At 47.8% G+C, this 21720-nt stretch overlaps 1 protein-coding gene across 3 annotated transcripts in view; it reads right to left on the bottom strand.

The window, feature by feature from the left end:
- Positions 1–1145: 1145 nt before the first annotated feature.
- Positions 1146–21720, bottom strand: part of PTDSS1 (phosphatidylserine synthase 1) — a 74233-nt gene continuing 53658 nt past the window's right edge. The window contains exons 10-13 of one of the 3 annotated variants that reach the window (XM_039464623.2): positions 15154–15253; positions 5417–5485; positions 4548–4617; positions 1146–2233 (exon numbers count right to left, since the gene is read on the bottom strand). In XM_039464623.2, the coding sequence (XP_039320557.1) occupies positions 2124–2233; positions 4548–4617; positions 5417–5485; positions 15154–15253 (349 nt within the window). In that variant the 3' untranslated portion in view covers positions 1146–2123. The remainder of the gene's footprint in view (positions 2234–4547; positions 4618–5416; positions 5486–15153; positions 15254–21720) is intronic. The other 2 variants (XM_074386834.1, XM_039464624.2) reach the window with 2 other exon arrangements.

Here is a 21720-nt window from a genome sequence, read left to right on the forward strand (position 1 = left end):
AGAGCTCTTACTGAAAGGGAAAAAGAAAGTTTCAACTCAAAGAAAGGGCATGGAAAGTATCTGAGGACTTTCCTTGCTATTTCTAACAGAGCCATGGAGAAAAAAGGGTCTCATGTGAGCCCTGCTCTTCACACATGCCACAGTAAAGCTGAATTCGCCACCTGCGGAACAGCTGCCTCCTGTGGGCTGGCCTTGGGGGAACATGTGTCCATCAGTTGGGCCGAGGCTCCAGTCAGAGGAGTGTACAGTCAGGCCCAGGCCTCTCCCGGAAATGGACCTGGAAACACTCAGTGAGGCACCCCAGGCACGAGAAAGAAGAGACAGGTGTCCAATGGGCACAAGCATGTCACGCTTAGGAGAGCAGAATGCAAGATGAAACACATTTATTTGCAAAGTAAGATGTTTAAATTGTACCTGTGTTATAAAAAGTCCTCTTTGATGGGTTATAAAAGTGCAGGCAGGTTTTATAAAACACGCACTTTGCCTCTCTTCCATCCTTTTGTGGGAAGCAGGCAGATGCTGGCTGGATGGCATTTGAGAGCTCGGAGCTGAGCCCATCATGGACAAACCCCTCACTTGCCCAGTGAGCAGAGCCACCGCTGACGCTTCTCCACTCCCGCAGAACCTACTATTGAGCCCTGAGCCCCCTGAGCACAGGATGTGACCCTGGCTGTGCAGGATTCATTCAACCCATTCCCCTTGGAGCTGTTTTACAGAAGAAAAACATGACACTTCTATGGTTAAAGATTTCCTTAAAGGAAGAAGAGACATCGGAACGAACCTTTGTGCTCTGTGAAATGAGGGAACAAAAGGATTACTTTCAGTGAGTTGTTATCTATAAGCTAATCAAGTGAATACTGGCCTCTTGTTAGAGGAAAAAAAAAAAAAATCCAACTTGGAAACCATTACCACAGGAAAAACAATGACTATATTGTTCATTTCCTGTTGGTCACTTGAGACGTCTAAGAAGCAGGACATATATGGCCGTAAACCCTTTAAAATATGTATCTTTTCTTTTTTCTTTTATCTAAAACACATACATAGTATCCTAAAGTCACTCCAAAAACACACTGACTGTTTACAGACAATGGAAGATACCAATAAGATGAGAGAAAAATGAACATTTTACAGACAGACCTTTGACAGGCTTTAACATGAATCATTTTATTTAAAACAGGGATCCATCAGAGGTGGTGAACTATCAGGGTCAAGGTTCTAGAGCATGGCACGGAAGAAAGGTAATACTCACCAGCACCTCACATGGGACTCAGTGACAATGTCGGCAACACACCATGGAAGGAGAACAAACCCGATGTAAAAGGCACCTGGCTGGGGAGAAGCTGTGGTGTCCACTGCCTCTCTAGCAGGTTTGCTTTAGTGCACGGAGGGTTAAGTCTGGATGAATCACATTGGGAAGGGAATAATTGGAAGCAAGGCTCCTAGGCAGGCGGCTATCTTCTCCTGACTGGTGTACACTCGTCATGTGGTGGAAGGTCTTAAAAGAGACTGAGGTTACCTAACAGAAACGCAATACCTCTCTCCCTTCTTCACTCTAGCAGGAAGGGGAACCCTTCCCCCAACGTCAATTTCAGCAGCGGCTTCTAAAGGCTGTTAAAATGCATCCTAACTTAAAAACAAATAACGACAGTAACAAAATAAAAGACAGAAAAGTGGCCTGAACTTAAATCAATCAATGGGATGGTAGATTTGTAAAAATAAAATAAAAACTGGTGACCAGTCCATTAACCGTGGGGTTAATGCCTTGCCTGAAGGAAGATGTTGAGGCTGCATCCACTATACAGCAAGCACGGAGCTGCTCTTGGCAACTGTGAGTGAATAGCTACCGTTTCCCTCCGGCACACCGCACTGCCACCGGCGACCGCGTGCCAAGTGCTGAAGTGAGAACAGACCCCACGTTGGCGAAGGCCCCCAGGCCATGACCTGCCTGACGCAGCCAGGTCTGTGGGAAACAAGACTTACGATCTCGAATAATGACCCCCAAGTACCCTCGCCTCTTCCTGCTTGCCCTGTGCGTCTTGACCTCCTCACAGGGAGGTCCAGATGAGTTCCGTTTCCCTCTCAGTTCTAGGCACTCTGGAACATCTTTGATTAACCAAGGTCTTTCATTTCTTTCCAACGCCGTTGGTGACTTTTGACTTGGAATGCCGATTCCTTCTCCTGGAAGAATGGCTTTCGTTGTTGCCTGCGTGCTTGGGTGGGCTGTCTTCAGAACCTGGCCAAAGGAATCAGAGCTCACCGTCAGCCTGGGATCCAGAGGTTGGTGGCAGTCCCTCTCCAGACCGCCCTAGGCTTGCAGGGGAACAGGTTTTTCCCTGATACGTGCGCTCCCCCTAGTGGCCGCATTCATAAATGAAGGCGAGGCGCTCAAAGTCAGAACTAGTGCTGAAGGAGCCCAAGCGGTGGCACGGGGTTCAAGGCAACACCCTCCCAAAGTCTGGGTGGTTCCTGAAGCGTGTGTACATCTGCCCTATGTATGATGAACATGGTCATGATGGTGAGGACCAGAGTGAGAGCACAAGTGAAACAGAAGCCCAAACGAGAGAATTAGAACACACACCACGCGGTGCCCATCCTGCCCTTGCAACCAAGGGTTCCCTCCCTTCACCTGCTCCACACCACTTTCTAAACCCCACATTGGGAAACATTCTGATACTAAAGTCAGAGCTACTTCATGCCCTCTACCACTTACTCTGGAGAACATCTTTACAAGTAACCAAGCCCCTGCTGCCCACAATAGAGGGCACTGGGCAGCCTCTGCTGTCCGGCTGAGCCTGTGTTCCGCCCCTGCCTGGCTTAGCAGCCAAGCCAAAGGGTTCTCTGCCCCAGGGCTCTGATCCAGCCCAGTAGGAAATCTCCACTAAAGACAGCCAATAAAAAAAAAAAGTTGCCAGAGTTACTGTCTCCACTGTAAGTAGAATTTGGCTTAGACTAAGAGATTCCCCCCTTGGAGGACTTCTGATTTTTGTTCTTTTTTTTTTTTTTCTTTTCTTTAATGCATCTAGTAAATACATCTCTGCTCCTGCTTAATTCTTTTCAGGGGAGAATCTGTGAGTGCCAAGGTTGTGTGTAAGGGGACGGTTCTAAATAAAATATCTGGGGAGTCCTTCTGCCCATCTCTATCAGATTTCACAATGGCTCGCTCACTAATCAACTCCCTGGTTCAGGAGAAAGTTTCCCCAAAAGGGCGGCCAGCAGCTCAGTAGAGTGTATGCTAGTGTCTCCCCAAGGAGATCTCTGATGAGCCTGATGCCAAAAGAACTCAGGGGAATGACTGCAGCAGAGCCCTTTTTCCTCTGTCGGCCCATTTCCCTGAGCAATTCCGTGAGCTCAGTTTCAGTCTTTAGTGTATGTAATTTTCTTTCCTCAGCCAGGCTTCCCAATCAGCTTATGAGAATTGACAAGGAATTACTGTCCAATGAAGTTGCCTCAATGTCATTATTCTACAAGTCTAATTCTTTGAAATAACCAGGTGGCCCCCAAATCTACCCAAAGTGATCCTTAGGGGCCAGTGGAGGCCCCCTAACTGCACTGAAATTGCTTACACCGCCCTGCCTCTTGAATAAATGCCATTAAAACCATCCCCCTCTTTTGAAAGGCTTTTCCTCCTGTTACACAATTTATTTATTTATTTATTTTAAGAGACAGGGTCTTGCTGTCTTCCAGGTAGGAGTACAGTGGTGCAATCGTAGCTCACTGCAGCCTCAAACTCCCAGGCTCAAGTGACCCTCCTATCTCTGACTCCTGAGTAGCTGTAACTATAGACATGTGCCACCACACCTGGGTAATTTTTTAGGCTTTTTTGTAGAGATAGGTCTTGCTGTGTTGCCCACGCTGGTCTCAAACACCTGGCCTCAACTGACCCTGCCATGGCCTCCCAAAGTGCTGGGGTTAAAGGTGTGAGGCACTGTGACTGGCCCAATATATAATTCTTCCTCTTCACTTATGATGAAAGCCAAGAGGAAGAACATTCCCATCAGGGTGCTGGAAACCGTGTGGGGCTTGTTATGCTTTCTGCCTCACGAAGGGCAGAGCTACATGATGCCTCTTGTTAGAAACCAAGTTTTTCAGGTAGATCCTGTGAGCACTTTGCATGTTTCTTTTCTTCTTTTTTTTTTTTTTTGAGACAGAGTCTCACTCTGCTGCCCAGGCTGGAGTGCAGTGGTACAATCTCGGCTAACTGCAACCTCTGCTTCTAAGGTTCAAGTAATTCTCCTGGCTCAGACTCTTGAGTAGCTGGGACTACAGGCACCCACCACCACCACACCTGGAGATGGGGGTTGCACCATGTTGGCTAGGCTGGTCTTGAACTCCTGACCTCAAGTGATCTTCTCACCTCGGCCTCCCAAGTGCTAGGATTACAGGCTTGAGCTACCGTGCCTGGCCAATGCGTGTTTCTTAATAAGTGACAGGAAATATTCGATGGGTAGGCCTGAGACCCTCAAGGCTTATATCATCTCCACTCAGAGAATAAGTAATAATTCCATATCTCAAGGACCCAGTAAAATTTTAAACAATGAACAAGATACCTTTTGTACCTTTCCTGTGATGCCAGGAGATGTCTGGACTGTAGGTGCCATCTTCACACTCTGAGTAGGTCTAGGGAGAGAGACAGGCTTAGTGAGGCGCTTCAGGACCTCCCCCGGAGGAGCACGCTGAGTCCCAGCCTCTACCAGGCTGCGATCATCACTAGGGAGTGGCAGAACCCTCCTGTGCTTATTTCTCAGCTATAAAATCAAGCTGCTTTCCTCTCCCAGGTGATGTGGAATATACCTTCCATAACATGCTTTTAGTTCTTTAGACTGAAGGTGTAAATGAAGGATGAAAGTGTGATTTTTACTTAAGAAAAATTACTGTCTACCAGACTACCATCATGTTTGAAAGCCATGCACGCCTATTTTCTATTTCCTCCTCACATCTCCTAAATGAAGGTCAGGGCAAGTGTTTGCCTAAGGGTGCCACAGGCTGGAACACAGGCAGAGGCCGCCACACAGTCCAAGAGCTGGGGAGAAAACCCAGCTTCCAAAGCCAGTCCAGGGCTTTCCCACCACTTTGTTTTTCCTCCAAACAAACATAATTGTTAAACCCCTTACAAGACCCATTCACACCAAGCCATCCTGGCTGTCGAGCTTCCATCTCTCCCCTGCATTTCCTGTGGACACCTGGGAACCTGTCATTTCCCCGAACAGATAAAAATACTGACCTACTGAAGAGAGCAGTCCTAAGCAGGGCCAGCAACTGCTACGAATGACTTGCACACGCTCACGTTTCTGCAGTGGCGGGCCCAGAGGCCCAATCTCAGGGCTCGCCTCGCCATATCCTTACAGGCACGTACTCTGAGCTAAGCTGCTGAGCCTGGGCTGATAAATAAAGGCCATCCCTGCCTCTCCTTCCATACCTTTTCTCGTTGACCACAGTGTTCTGCATACCAAACCATGCCGTACAGACAGAGGAAAGTGGTGAAAGCCTGGAAGAGAAAAACAAATGATGTTGCACCAAAAAAAATTCAATTTCCCAGAACTTCAGGGTTTCAATGGGAATTCATGCAGGATGGCTCAATGCATTTCTGCCGTCTGGACGCCAGTTATAAAACAGCTGGACGTGGCAGAGATGGGACCCCAAGGGGAGGGTGCACACCCAAAGCTTCTGACAACAAGGGTTATGATGAGACCACAGTTACTATTTGTGACTCTAGTATCAGAAAGCAAGACCATTTTCAGATGTGGGATACGGTGGGAGGCATTTTCCTGATAGCTTTGTGGGTTCTGCTCAAGAAGACATAGAGGATTCCATGTTCTACTTCTGATTTTCAGGGCCCATCCTCTCCCAGCTTCCCCCATCCCAGGAGAGTGCTAAGAGGATTCTAGGGGGAAGTGGTCACCATGGCACCTGAGGGCCCAGTGATGAACACCCCTGGGGTAGAGGGTGGGGAGCTCGGCGGGACAGGGCTGCCCTTGCTTTTCCCTGTTTTTCTTGGTTATACATATAGGAAAACAATGAGAAAATAAAGATGCTCTGTAAGGCCCTGAGTGGAATGAGAAGGGTGTGGCCTGTGGGTGCCCAGAGGCAGGACAACCTCTACTCCACACTTGCCCCACCCACTGGCCTTGCACCACGCCCCAAATTAGACCCTAATTTAAGGAAAGAAAAGCAGAGACCAGAATCCAAAGTTTCGAAACATGTCAAAAAATCGAAGGTGGGAAAAGTCTCCGGCTGCTTAGACTGTGGACCAAAGGTGAGAGGGAGGGATGGCGAGTGGGGAGAGCGAGGCTATGAATCTCCCCCGCCTCACCTTCCCCGCTGCAAGCAAAGCAACTGGAACCAAGCAAGGCAACTGTCTGTTCCTTCTGAATTCCTCACTCTAGAAACCCATCCACACCAAGCCATCCTGGCTGTCGAGCCTCCATCTCTCCCCTGCATTTCCTGTGGACACCTGGGAACCTGTCATTTCCCTGGACACCTATCATCTTGCACCAGCCATGGGGACAGCTGTGAAAGCATGGAGGGACCTTCTCAAGGAAGCAATTTTAGTTCTAAGAATCAGAACTTTATATCCCAAAGGGTCACCTCAGAGATCCTTAAATTCATTGCCCCTCATTTTCCAGAAGAAGAATGAAAGCTCAGAGAGGTGAACATTGGAGCCGCAACTCAGGCCTCTTGAAACCCCCAGATCTGAGTTTAAGGGATGGCTATTGATATAAACAAATATTGGCTTTATGCCTATATAGCTTTATTTTTCCATGCCTATATCCATCTCCTGAGAAAGAAAAGCATCATGGGAGCAGCCAACAGCAACAGCTTCCACTCTGCACAGCCAGAGTCCAGTGGTGGAGCAGAGGTAAGGTGGGAAGGCAGGGGCTGTGAATTCTCATCACGGCAGCTGCAGTCTAGCTTTGGCCCAGTTCTTTTTTTTTTTTTTTTTTTTTTTTTTTTTTTTTTTTTTGAGACGGAATTTCGCTCTTGTTACCCAGGCTGGAGTGCAATGGCACGATCTCGGCTCACTGCAACCTCCGCCTCCTGGGTTCAGGCAATTCTCCTGCCTCAACCTCCTGAGTAGCTGAGATTACAGGCACGCGCCACCATGCCCAGCTAATTTTTTGTATTTTAAGTAGAGACGGGGTTTCACCGTGTTGACCAGGATGGTCTCGATCTCCTGACCTCGTGATCCACCCGCCTCAGCCTCCCAAAGTGCTGGGATTACAGGCTTGAGCCACCGCGCCCGGCTGGCCCAGTTCTTTTATCAGCGACATTTCCTGGTGGCTGCTGGATACACAGTGCCATCTTAGTTCCAAAAAAGAATGGAGACCAACACTCCGGCTGGCCTTCCCGTTCCATGCCAGTCACATTGGGGCAGGAACAATGGCAGGGTGGAGAGCGAATGAGGGCACAAGGAGCACCACTGGTTCATTTCATATTAAACCCATGTGCGAACTGGCATGTATCTACAGGTTAGGGATTTCTAAAAAGCTCATATCCTTCCGTCCAAAAATTAGGCCATGAATGAATCCATTAAAACTGCAAAGTGAAAATGACTTCCAACCTTTAACACACTCTAATGCTTGCCCAGATTTCTTATATATACCAATGTTAAGTGTGCCATTTCATGGCATGGAAAAAGTGGGAAGGATTAGAAATGATTTGCAGAGTGTAAGCCTGTGTGTGCGTCAGGCCCATTACAAAGAGCAAAACAGGCCATCCTGGGTTTCACACAGGGGACTGGGAGGTTAGATTCCCCCTCCCCAAACCAGAGGGCTGTGGGAAGCCGGGTCCCTCCACTAGACTGTCATTGCAAACTCTGACCACCAGAGGGCAGCCACGCGGGGCTCGTCCCTTCCCCAGCCCCAGGCCCTACCGGAATGCAGTGGCAGCTGCCGCTCCCTCCAGCAGCAAACAGCAGGCAGGTGGGGAGCAACAGGTGCTTATTATCACAATCGCCACACAAAGGGTCTGCTGTGATTGCCAAATCTACTTCACCTGCGTACAAAGAGGCCCATTTTACACTTGTTCCAGCAGACAGAAGCTGGTAATTTACAGGTTTGCAATCACACCTGTGGAAATCTAGGCACGTACTCACTGAAAATGCCAAGGCTCAGATTTAAAATAGCAGTTGCATACTTTGTTTAAAGGAAGGCCGGGGGAGCGAGAAAAATCGACGCGGGATGAGAGCCAGGCTGTCCAGGACCACGGGGCTGGCGATAATGAGGGCGCAGGACCCCAGCTTGGCTTCCACATTATGGTAATGAGCATTCAAATTAATGACTGCCGAGCAGACAGCCGCGCTTCTGGAGAAGCTTATTAACCAGCACCCGGGATCTTCGCTTCCGCATTAATCTCAAGCTCTGTGTGCGCTCTCTTACCAGGCCAGGGGAGTAATTAGGGGCTTTGCCTGTCTGAGAGGTGCAGAGGCATAGTGTAACTGGAAGCTCTTATTGAATAATGTTCGCCTCTACTCCTTGGGTCTGAGATTAATCTTGCTCTTTAAAATGAAGGTCGGGAATATAAAAAAGTGCCAGGACCTTGCTTCTGTTCTTCTTTGAATGTAAATGTGGGAGGCAGTGGAGACCCCTAATCATCCAGGCGGGGCTACTTTTCAGGCCAGGTCCCTCTCTCATGTCTCATCCCTGGTAAGTCTAATCAGAGATTCTGCCTGTCTTCAAAATCCTGCTCGTCGTCCCCAGCCTGACCTCTTATTAAAGAATCCCAGCCTCAGTCAGCTCCTCTCCCAGAGACTTGTTCCCGGAGCTCGAGCTCTTAGCCTAATCCCAGGACTCCAAGACCGCCCTCCACATGGGCTCCTCCCAAGTCTTTTATCTCCCAATGACCAAATCTTTCCAGTGATACTGAAGATTGGAATTTCCCATAAAACAGGACACGTCCACTTGTAAATTCTAAAGGTTCCTCAAACCCGAACCCCCTGAAGCAAATTCACCTCCTCCTTTCAATGGGCTTCTCTTATATCCCCCAATTTTTCACTAGCAACGGTGGCCACACAGTGGCACCAATTAGAGCCTCTGGAGTGGCACTCAAGTCCCCTCCCAGTGATCACAAGAGGAATGTCATCCTGTTAAGCTGATTCCTCAAACAACTCTCAGATCCAGCCCTTTCTCTGCATCTTCAATGCCTCTGCCTTGGTTCAGCCTCAGTTACTTGTTAGCTAGGCCTGGCAGCACCTCTGACTGCACCTCCTGGCCCCAACCCATCTTCCCTCTATACTCTCCCAGACTCCATGGTGTTTCTCCATAAGACACAAATCAGACCACATTGTTTTCCCACTTAAAAATCGCCGGGGCTCCAACTACAGCTGCACGAAGCCTAAGCAGGAGACCGTGCCCTACTCTTCATCCAATTTGCTGTCTTCACTGTCACTCCTCAAACAGGTCACCACCTTCCTGAGCCGCTGGGCACTCTCACAGCTTCCTGTCTTTGTATGTGTGTCCCCCAGGCACCTGCGTGTCACTAGTCTTTTTCTCTTGAACTCATTCCTGTGTGCCCCACAAAGCTGCTGAGTGCCTCCTATGCACTAGGCACTGTGCTTGAGACAGTGGGGGCAAAAAGATGACTTCAACTTATTCTTTGTGAGCAAGAAGTGCCATGTGGAGGAGACAGATAGGAACAAAACCAATTCCACTGCACTGGGGTTAGAACTGACAGTCACGTACAAAGTGTGACTGGTCCTGAGGAGGGAGCTAGCTGCTTGCCTTGGAGGTCAGAGCATATTTCATGGACGGCATACATGGAAGTTGGTTTTGCGGTATCAGTTTTGCCAGGTAGATAAGGCAGGGAAAGTCTTTCAGATCAGGCAGCAAAACATCACGGGAAGGGCAAAAGAAGTCTGGCAGGATGACTTCTTCAGGGAACTACGAGCAGACAGGTGCAGCCTGAGAACGCAGTACAAGTGGCCAGATGTGATGGAGTGCTCCCATTACAAAGACAGATTTTGTAATTCATCTGGGAGGTTTCGTGGTAGGGAGCCTTCTTCCTTCTTGAAGTTTCTTCCTATGTGGAGGAAGCTTCACTGCTTCCCTCCACCCCTCACTGCTTTCCTAGGGAGGAGCCACACCTTGACTGGTGACTCTAAGGAAGCCAGCATTTCCTAAAAAAGGTGAATTCTCAGAAATGAAGATGCTACTCTGATCCCCTATCGTTCCTCTACCTTACTTATCTCTTACTTATTTTTTAACTCAGGTGAGGAAAAATATTGTGTTACCGTGCCCTCTCAAGCCTCCAACCAGAGAGAATGATTCTTAGCAGGGGAAAGAGACTGAGTTCTAATTTTGGAAGATCATCTTCACAGTAGCATGGAGAATGGATTTGGAGGGCAGAATGGTAAGGAAATGGGTGTCCTGACAGCCGCAGAGGCAGTGGGAATGGAGAGGGGGTGGAGTTGAGCTACACTGTCCAATTAACAGAGCTTAGTGACTTGCTGATTCAAAGAGTGATGGAGGACAGGAAGCAGCCTCCAGGTTTTTAGCTGGGGCCTAGGGGGTTGGGGGACAGCCAGCCGTTCACTGCAACCCTTAAAAATCCTGCTCAAGTGTCACCAAGGAGCCTTCACCAACCCTCAGCATGTCTGCTGCTCTAAGAATGCTTTAGCCTTATGCACACACATCTTTTATAGTATTTATCACATATGAACACAATGAGTTTGCAGGTCTAATTGCCATCTGAACTCAGAGATCCTTGGAGGGCAGTGATGAAGAGCAGCTCCCTAGAAAGAATGTCTGGGTTTGAGTCCTGGTTCTGCCACTTAACCACCTATGTGATCTTGGGCAAGTTAGTGAACTTCTTTGTACCTTTGTTTCCTCATCTATAAAAGAGGGATCATAAAATACCTTCCCTCAAAGTATAAAGATCAAATGTGCAATTCATGAAACTGCTTAGAAAATTGGTACCCAAAAGTGGGACGGCTACTATAACAAATACTTGAAAATGTGGCTGCAGATTTGGAACTGGCTGGGTGTTCTCTTCACCATGTACTACTAATGGGTAGGGGCTGAAATAATTTGGAGGAGCAGGCTAGAAAAAGCCTGTATTGCCATAAATGGAGCATTAAGGGCAATCCTGGTGAGAGCTCAGAAGAAAAGAGAGAAAGCCTCAGTCTTCTTAGAGATTACTTAAATGTTCATGACCAGAATGCTGCTAGCAATATGAACGGTAAAGGCCATTCTGATGAGGTCTCAGATGGAAATGAGGAGCAAGGACTGGAAAGTGGAGTAAAGGGCATCCTTGTCATACAGTAGCAAAGACCTGGGCTGAATTGTGCCCATGCCTGAAGGCTTTCTGGAATGTGCAACCTAAGAGCAATGAACTAGGATATCTGGTGGAAGAAAGCCACACAGCAAAGCATACAGGCTACTGTGCGGCTGCTTCTGACTGCATACGATGAAATGTGAGAGGAAAAAAACGACTTAAAGACAGAATTTATAATTAAAAGGGAAGCAGAGTGGAATAACCTGGAAAATTCAAAGCCTAGCCATATAAAGAGAAAAAAGCATATTCCCATCACTAAGGGTGAGGCCCCATGACTGTTAGAGATTACCATGGAAAGAAAGAAACCAGGTGCCATTCATCAATAAAATGGGAGGAAGACCCCTGAAAGCAAAAGCATTTCTGAGATCTTCAAGGCTGCCCGTTCTATCATAGACCCAGAGCTCTAAGAGGGCAGAATAATTTTGGGTTACAGGTGTGGGGAGCCCTCCACGGGCTCACTGACCAGGACTACCTAGGCACTCTACTACCATATTTTAGCAGAGTGCTCCTTGGTTGCCTTTTAGCTGTGGCTCAAGTGGGCCATGATGTGGCCTGGGCTACCACTCTAGAAGGTATAAGCTACAAACCGTGGTGGTGTCCGTGTGGTGTTAATTCTGCAGGCATGCAGAATGCAAGAGCTGTGGAGGCCACGGCCTCCTCCACCTAGATTTCAAAGGATGTGGTGAACTGCCTAGAAGACCAGGCAAAACCCTGCCACGGGGGCAGTGTCACTGCAGAGAGCCACTAGTAAGCATGGCAATGCCAAGGAGAAATGGGCTGGAGCAGGGTAACCCAAACACCACAGAACTGCAGGACCGCCAGTGTGCAACTCCAGGCGGGAAAGGCTGAAGCACTGGCCGAACCCGGCACAGCCACAGGGGTGGAGTTGCCGGGCCTTGGCCCAACTCCTGCCCCAGGCCAGGATGTAGACCATGGAGTCAAAGGAGGTTATTCTCCAGCTTTAAGATTTAATGTTTCCCTGTTGGGTTCTAGACTTACTTGGGACTGCTTATCCCTTTCTTCTTGGCCATTTCTCCTTTTTGGATTTGGGATGTCTATCCTATGACTATCCCACTAGTGTATTGCGGAAGTAGACGACCAGTTTGATTTCACAGGCTCACGGCTGGCATAGTTCTTGGCTGTGGCTCAAGTGGACGTTGGTGTGGCTTGGGCTACCACTCTGGAAGGTATAGGCCAGAAACCTTGGTGGTGTCCACGTGATGTTAATTCACCCCAGGATGAATTGTGTCTTGACTCTCACTCATATCTGATTTAGATGAGACTCTGAACTTTGAACTTTTGACTTGATGCTGGGTCAAGTTAAGACTTTTGAGACTACTGGGATGAAATGAATGTATTTTGTATGTTGAGAAGCAAGGGGTCAGGGGTGGAATGCTATGGCTTGAATGTCCCTGCCAAAACTCATGTGGAAACTTAGCTGTCAATGTAATGGTATTGGGAGGTGGGGCCTTTAAGACATGATTGGTTCATGAGGAGTGCACCCCATAAATGGATCGAAGCCATTATTGCAGGAGTGGGGTTGTTATCACAGGAGCATGTTAGTGATCGTGGGAGTGGGTTCCTGATAAGAAGGGTAGCTCTGGCCCACCTCCTGCTGTCTTGCATGCTCACTTCCACCTTTCGCTCTTCCATCATCATGGGGTGGCCCTTGCCAGATACCGTCACCATGCTTTTGGCCTTCCCCAGCCTTCAGAACCATGAACCAAATAAAGGACTGTGATTTAATTTCTCTATAAATTACCAAGCCCATGGTATTCTGTTGTAGCAACTAAAAATGGACTAAGACAGTGACCAGAGAGGGCTTCTTGGATAGGTGGCTCGAGAAGATCTTTCTGGCTACTGCTGCCAGGGGGGCAGTGGCGAGGAGGCAGCTGGGAGGCCTGTGACTTGCTGTGGTGAGGAGGGCTGTCTGTCTTGTCCTGGGAGTCCTACCTGTCTCACCCTCCCTGTGGGCCCATGGTTGTCTTGTACCCAGTGAAGACAGCACCCACCTCTGCCCCTGCAGTCAGGTCCTATTACAATTCAGACTTGAGGGGCACAGGCCAGAGACATCCGAGAAGGGCATAGGGAGAATCCCTGGGCACGTCTAACACATTTCCCTAATGATTCCTTACATCTAATCTCACTGACATGAAAAAATGTATTTGGGCATTAATTCTGTCGCTTAAATACCAAAGAGATCATTATTCCCTTTTATTCTTCAAGATGAAACGGGATAGAACAGGCTCACTGTGCCTTGGCACAGTTATGATTTCTAACAAGTCACCCTAAAAATAGATTAACCATTAAAGGCGATAAAAGACACGTTAAAAATACAAAAGTTAGTCTTGCCAAAAAAGAGAAAGGAAAAAATTAGACCTAAATGTGATTTAAGCCTCTAGATCCAATTACCGATTTACAGGAAATACAGAGGACAAAGAAATATGTTAAATTACAAAATAGGATGAAGATCAGTAAAATCCAGACTGTGGGAAAATCTATAGGACAAAAGAGCTGCTTTCTTCAACCGATAAATTACGAGGGAAAAGGGCAAGCGATAGACGGAGAACCCGTACTTAAAAGGCATGTCAGCCAATCACAGCGGGTGAGTGCGGGTTCAAAAGCATTGTCAAATAAATACAAGCTTTAAGAAAAAGTAATTTGGATGCTGATTAGGTATTTGATGATATCGAGGAATTACTGTTAATTCTTTTTTCAGATATAATGGTAGGATGGTTGCATTAAATCTAAAAAGCACCCTGAGCTTCTTTTAGTGATCCATCCTGAAATATTAAATAAAGGTGATCTGTTTCAAAATAATTCAGGGTTGGGGCAGTGAGTACAGCATAAAACAGGCGTCCCCAAACTTTTTACACAGGGGGCCAGTTCACTGTCCCTCAGACCGTTGGAGGGCCGCCACATACTGTGCTCCTCTCACTGACCACCATTGAGAGAGGTGCCCCTTCCTGAAGTGCAGCGGGGGGCCGGATAAATGGCCTCAGGGGGCCGCATGCGGCCCGCGGGCCGTAGTTTGGGGACGCCTGGCATAAAAGGAAACACAACTGGCCATGAGTTGATAACCGATGATGGTGGGTACATGAGGGGTTATCTACGCTCTCTACTTGAACATGTTTGAAGTTGTCTATGATTATTTAAAAAGCCCAATAAATTGTCTAGACTAAGTGAAAAATCTTAAGCTTAAATATGAAATAAGAACCTTTCTTCAAAATAATAACTTCAAATATTTAAATGAAGAATGGCAGTCATAAAATGTGTAAGTGGGTAATACCTTACGTCATTGGAAAGGTGAGGAAGAGGCCCAAGGTCAAAGAGCCAAGGCTTAGGCGGGCGGCCCTCCAGGCTCTGCGCTTCAGAGCGGAAGGTTATATCCAGGCTGGGGTTATAAAGTGGGCCTGGAGGGCAGAAGCGGCATGATCGAAATATCTTCCAAAACATACTGTATTGCCTATGAACAACATGTCCTTGTATATATAAACTCATGTGCTATGATGTGTATGTCAAATGTATACGCCACATGATGATGAGAAAGGAAAGTGCACTGTGAGGGTCCCAGTCCTTTCATGGCAGTCCCTACATGCGTCGCCTGTGTAGACAAATCCCCGTGAGTGAAGTAAATGCACCTGTGTACCTGATGGAGGCGTCTGAGTGGAACCTGCCAAGGTGACTCATTTCAGATACTGTGTAGCTGTCTGTGTTTTATTCTTAAACTTTAGGCTGGTGCCCAGTCTCAGACAATTACAAGTAGAACGTCTGTCTGTGATATTCTAAGGAAACTTGATGCAAAAGAGGGGTTTTCTCCTGTTCCGTTTAAAGTGATACTATGAGAGTTTAGCTAATGCCTTTGGTTAAAACGCAATGACTTACCACGCAAAGAAGCCAAAGCACGACGTAGAGTATTTGGGTCTTAGAGAAGAGATCTTGTCCAAATTTTATGCAAACAATAGCCTCCAGGAAACCAATGACCCTAATTAGACAGAGAACAAAGGTTAAATATTAATCCATCTTACCAGAGCATACACATTATCTAAAATATGCATGACAGAATTAAAAAGTTCGACTCATCACAAGATTACTGCCCCAAACGCTGGTAGCAGGTACCCCACAAAATAACACTGTTCAAGCTAACTGCATTTACTTTGGAAGTTTTTTCACCTCTTCCTTCTTCCCAGACCAAAATCTTGACTCATACATTTTAAGAGCTAGGGGCACCCAGCATCACCCAACTCAGCACCTCCACTGCCATCGGGGTGGGTTATCACATCACCTCTGCTGGAACCCTCTCAGGCATAGGGAACCTTCTACTTTTCCAAGGTGGTTTATTTTTCTGGTCAAACTCTTTAGTGGTTAGAAAGCTTTTCCTTGTCTCAGGCTGGTATGTACCTCTTATACCTCCTACCCTGGGTCCTAACACTGCTGGAGCAGGTCACATGTGAGAAAGCATCATTTCAGTGAAGGAACACAGAAGGCTTTTTCACTGTACTCCTGAGGTCTAGACTGTGATTAAGAGGCTAGGTGGCTGCCACACAGGGTGAGTTTGACCCTTCCAAGGAAGCTTTTCAATAATTCGAAGGCATCAATCACATTCCTTCCCAGCCTTCTAAGAATTTCCAGATTAAATATCCCTTGTTTTTGGTGACAATATAAACCCTTTACCCTCTCTTGATCTGTAAAAAATTGGGCTAAATACAAGAATTTTTTAAACAAATGCCACACACTTCATATTGAAAGAATTTAAAAAGCTCTTGTGTTCTATATCAAAATCAGGCCTTTTACAGGTTCAGGGTTTGGAGGTAAGAACAGATTAGGTCAGGCTGACACAGTGAGGTGAGGATGACATGAGATCCCAGGCAGCATAAGAATACTGATTTCAGACAAGTCAATTTTATGCATTCCTTGCTGAAGATGAGATCTGGACCCTCCAGGATTGGTGTACTCACACAGATGTTTTCTGAAAAGGCAAGAAGGGGCAGGGCATGGTGGGTCACTCCTGTAATCCAGGACTTTGGGAGGCTGAAGTGGGCAGATCACTTGAAATCAGGAGTCAGGAATTCAAGACCAGCGTGACCAAGATGGTAAAACCCTATCTCTGCCAATAATATAAAAATTAGCCAGGCGTGGTGGCATACACCAGTTGTCCCAGCTACTCAGGAGGCTGAGGCAGGAGAATCACTTGAGCCTGGGAGGTGGAGGTTGCAGTGAGACAAGATGGCAACCACTGTACTCTAGCCTGGGCAACAGAGTGAGACTCTGTCTCAAAAAATTTTTTAAAAAGGCAAGAAGGGGCCAAGAAGGCCCTTCGTCCCCCTGCTTATTGGCAGACACAGTGGCCACTGCCATCATCAAAAGTGTGGATGGCTCTAAACAATGCCTGAATGCCTGGAGTTAGAACCACTTCAGCGAAGCAGAAAAATCAACAGAAAGTCTCCTGAATGTGTCTTTAGAGAGTTTGGGGCTGTCTTTTCCCCTAGCCCAAACCAAACAAGGTTTAAGAGTGGTTGGTTTGAATCTTCCAAGTGCTGCCCCACAGAACGTGTCACATGTGAGAAAGCATCATTTCAGTAGAGGAACACAGAAGGCTTTTTCTCTGTACTCCTGAAGTCTAGACTGTGGTTAAGAAGCTGGGTGGCAGTTACATGTTGTTACTCCAGCCTGTGCAGTGAAGAGACATGAAAACGATGATTTCATCTTTGGCTGGGCCTTCCTGAAGAACTCCTATGATGGCGTGTTGAACCCAGGATATAAGTATGATGATCTCCCCATAAGTCAGACAGAACACCCTGAGTTTATTATGGAACATTCCTAAATATTCAACTAGACTTAAGGATCCCCCCACCCTTTTTCTTTTTGAGACGGAGTCTTGCTCTGTTGCCCAGGCTGGAGTGCAGTGGTGTGATCTCAGCTCACTGCAACCTCCGCCTCCCGGGTTCAAGTGATTCTCCTGCCTCAGCCTCCTGAGTAGCTGGGACTACAGACATCCACCACCACACCTAGCTAATTTTTGTATTTTTAGTAGAGGTGGAGTTTCACCATGTTGGCCAGCCTGGTCACGAACTGCTGACCTCAAATGATCCACCCACCTCAGCCTCCCAAAGTGCTGGAATTACAGGCATAAGCTGGCCTGAGGCCTCTTTTAAAAGCATGCAGACTGGCTGACTAACTCTCTGTTTCTCAAACTTTGTGATTTAAGGCCCCATAGCAAGAAACACAATTTTCACTGTGTGATCCAGTACGTACACACACACACACACACACACACACACACACACACACACACACACAGAGAGAGAGACAGAGAGAGAGAGAGAGAGAGAGAGAGAGAGAGAGAGAGAGACAAATAAAAGCTTCATAAGACAATTTGCACCCTTATTTGGATATTTTTCTATTGTATTTCATTTTAAGAAAATATTGGTCAGGCCTCACTCATTGGCTTCATAATGACCCTAAGGTTTTTGTTTTGTCTTGTTTTTTCTGAGACCAGGCATGACTGTTGCCCAGGCTGGAGTGCAGTGGCACGATCTTGGCTCACGGCAACCTCTACCTCTCAGACTCAAGCCATTCTCCTACCTCAGCCTCCCAAGTAACTGGGACTACAGGCCCACCGCACCATGCCCAGCTAATTTTTGTGTTTTTTTGTAGAGATGGGGTGTTGCCATGTTACCCTGGTTGGTCTCGAACTCCTCAGCTCGAGCGATCTACCCACCTCAGCTTCCCAAACTGCTAGGATGATAGGTATGAGCCACTGTGCCCGGCCAACCTGAAGTTTTCTGAAGACCAGTGCTTTTGAGTTAGCTTTAGGCTATGATTTGCTTCTCTGTGCTGAGGAGTGTTAGCTAAGCCATTGTCCGTGTGTGTGGGCACAGCTCATAAGAAGGTGGCTAGCAGGAAGTGAGGGGGCCGGCTCTGGGATTACATGGGTGTGGAGGGTCCCAGACTGAGGCCTGGGCATGAGAAAGGTACAAGAAGGGTCAGGAATCAGGGGAAAGGGCTGAGTTGAGGTCAGTGTAGGCTTTTAGTCTGAGGGGATCCTAGAGGGTCTATAGCAGAGGGCTTAACATGGTTTGCTTTATATGTTTTTAAAATTTTTTCAGCTTTGGCTGCGCGTGGCGGCTCACACCTGTAATCCCAGCACTTTGGGAGGCCGAGGCAGGTGAATCACTTGAGGTCAGGCATTCGAGACCAGCCTGGCCAACATGGTGAAACCACAACTCTACTAAAACATACCAAAAGATTAACCAGGCATGGTGATGTGCACTTATAATCCCAGCTACTTGGGAGGCTGAGGTGGGAGAATCGCTTGAACCTGGGAAGTGGAGGTTGCAGTGAGCTGAGATTGCACTAAAGCCTGGGCAACAGAGCAAGATTCCCTCTAAAAAAAAAAACAGCTTTTATTTTACATACAGGGGGTACAGGTGTGGGATTGCCACATGGGGTATATTGGACCCAGGTAGTGAGCGTAGTACCCAGCAAGTCCTTTTTCCACTCATGCCCCACTCCCCCCTCCCTAGTAAGTCAGCAGTGTCTATTATTCTGATGTTTGTGTCCATGTGTGCTCAATATTTAGCTCCCGCTTTTAAGTGAGAATATGTGGTATTTGGTTTTCTCTTCCGGCTTAGGGCTATGGCCTCCAGCTGCACCCATGTTGCCACAAAGGACATGATCTCCTTCTTTTTTATGGCTATGCATTATTCCATGATATCTATGTACCACATTTGCTTTATCCACTCCATCACTGATGGGCACGTAGGTGGATTCCAGGTCTTTACTATTGAGAACAGCGTGGTGATGACCATTCGAGTACCTTCCGCTGGCCGAACAGAACTGCGTGAGAAGACAAGGGCGGAAGCAGGGAGGCTCCTGCACTCATCCAGGTGCGGGGACCCGGGTGGGGCTGTGGAGATGGTGAGCAGTGGTGGGAACCCAAAGATCACATGGGCTCCTTTAACCACCAGCCACTGCCCCCACCATTACCTCTGGCCCACTAGAGGGAGTCCTAATCAACAGCACCCTTCCAGAAGGCTAACAATGCTTTTCTACAGCAGAGGCCAGAGGCCTGGACACAGTGCGAGTCTGTATTAAGCCTGCCAGTGTGAGACCACCTATCTCCTCCTACCTCCTCACCCCCGGGGGGACTGGGGGTTCCTCTGCACAGCTCAGCAATAGGTCCCTTTACTCAGTTCAACTTTAAATCTCTCTTTCCTAGGCTAATAGCTGCATCTACCCTTAAGATAGACAGTCTGAGCTGGGCACTGTGGCCTATGCCTGTAATCCTAGCATTTTGAAGGTCAAGGTGGGAGGACTGCTTGAGCCCAGCAGTTCAAGACCAGCCTGGGCAACATGGCGAAACCCTATCTCTACAAAAACTAAAATATAATTAGCTGGACATTGTGGTGCGTGCTTATAGTCCCAGCTACTCGGGAGGCTGAGTTGGAAGGACTGCTTGAGCCTGGGAGGTCAAGGCTGCAGTGAGCTGTGATCCTGCCACTCAATTCCAGCCTGGGCAACACAGCAAGACCCTGTCTCAAAAGAAATAAAATTTAAAAAGAGAGAAAGCCTGAGCTATGGGCCTGGAAGAACAATGGAACAAAAGCACAAGTATGAGGATTTGTAAGGAGGAGAGGGGTAGAAAGGAGAAAGCCAGCAAAGGGAACTGAAAACAGAAAAGTGAGAGGAAATCCATGATGGATGGAGCAGAGGGAAGACGACAGTCTGAAAAAGGCAGATTCTGTGCAGAAGATACGAGAAGAGGATGGGGATGGGGAAAGGACTGGCTGGTTTGGAGCTGACCTTGGAGAGCAGCAGAGCTGGGAACTTACTGTGATGGACACACTAGCAGAGGAAGGATAGCAGGCGGCGAGGAAGCCGGTGGGGCGAGGAGCAGCTCGGGCTGCCTCGGGGAGGCAGGGTGCAGTCCTGGGCCCTCAGGCAGGGAAGGCTCACTCTCCCACAAGGGCCCACCCCATGTACTCCCGGGAAGAGAAGTAACCACGCACTGCTGTGCCAGCCGACGCCTGGCCACCCTCCTCCCAGGACCAGGTGATAAAACTGCTTCCATTTAAACTGGGCCAATACTCTCTTTTTGAGGCAGAAAAGCTCAACCCTAATCAGGGTGGAGTGGGGAAAAGACAAAGATAAAGATGACATAAACCCCACACCTGGGGAATTTGTTCACATCAGTCTGGCCCCAAAACTCTCACCAAGCTGAAAGAACATAATGTGACATCTAAATAGAGAAAGCCGACTTTTCCACAGGGCTGCTTTCTCCCTGTTAGGGGTCCCGTGCCCTCACTGAATGGCGCCCTGTCTCTGCTGAGTGCAATACTTTTTTTTTTTTTAATTTATTATTTATTTATTTTTTTTTTTTGAGACGGAGTTTCGCTCTTGTTACCCAGGCTGGAGTGCAATGGCGCGATCTCGGCTCACCACAACCTCCGCCTCCTGGGTTCAGGCAATTCTCCTGCCTCAGCCTCCTGAGTAGCTGGGATTACAGGCACGCGCCACCATGCCCAGCTAATGTTTTTTGTATTTTTAGTAGAGACGGGGTTTCACCATGTTGACCAGGATGGTCTCGATCTCTCGACTTCGTGATCCACCCACCTCGGCCTCCCAAAGTGCTGGGATTACAGGCTGAGTGCAATACTTTAAGTATAAAAGGTTTAAGGCTAGGAGCGGTGGCTCACACCTGTAATCCCAGCACTTTGGGAGGCCGAGGTGCGTGGATCATGAGATCAGGAGATTGAGACCATCCCGGCTAACACGGTGAAACCCTGTCTCTACTAAAAATGTAAAAAACCTAGCTGGGCGTGGTGGTGCGCACCTGTAGTCCCAGCTACTTGGGAGCCTGAGGCAGGAGAATCACTGCAACCTGGGAGGCAGAGAGAGACTCCATCCCCCACAAAAACAGAAAAAAAAGGTTAAAAGCGCAATATGTGACCCAACTGTTGGGATGACATATATTTAGTTACAACAGTAATTCATAAAAACACTTTGAGGATACCATCTTTACAGAAGAGAAAGTACCGTCTTCAGGAGAAAAAGCCTGGAGTGGTGGGAAGACCCCCAGGCGGGTGGTCCCGTTTCACCTTTGACTTCCCCCTTCCCCCTCCCAAAAGGCAACATTTGGAATGCCACTATTTGGGGCACTGCTCCCTTTCATTTCTCCACCTTGCCAAAGTCTGAGATCATTCCAAAATTAGTGAAAAGAAAGCTATAAAGCAGCTAGTGATTTTAAAAAACAAGTTATTTCAGGAAACCACACAATTAAGCGTTTTCTGTTTTGATAGGAGAGAGGAAATAAAGGCAAAATGGCAGTGAGGTAGAGCTGGGGTCGAGGAAGGAAGGGGGTGACCTCCGGGGTCAGGAGAGCGGGAGGCCGTGGCTCCTGTTTCCCCTTCCCTGGCTGGCAGTGTAGACCGTGCAGGGGGCAGCTCTCAC

Source organism: Saimiri boliviensis, chromosome 15, assembly GCF_048565385.1.
Source record: "Saimiri boliviensis isolate mSaiBol1 chromosome 15, mSaiBol1.pri, whole genome shotgun sequence".
NCBI lineage: Eukaryota > Metazoa > Chordata > Mammalia > Primates > Cebidae > Saimiri > Saimiri boliviensis.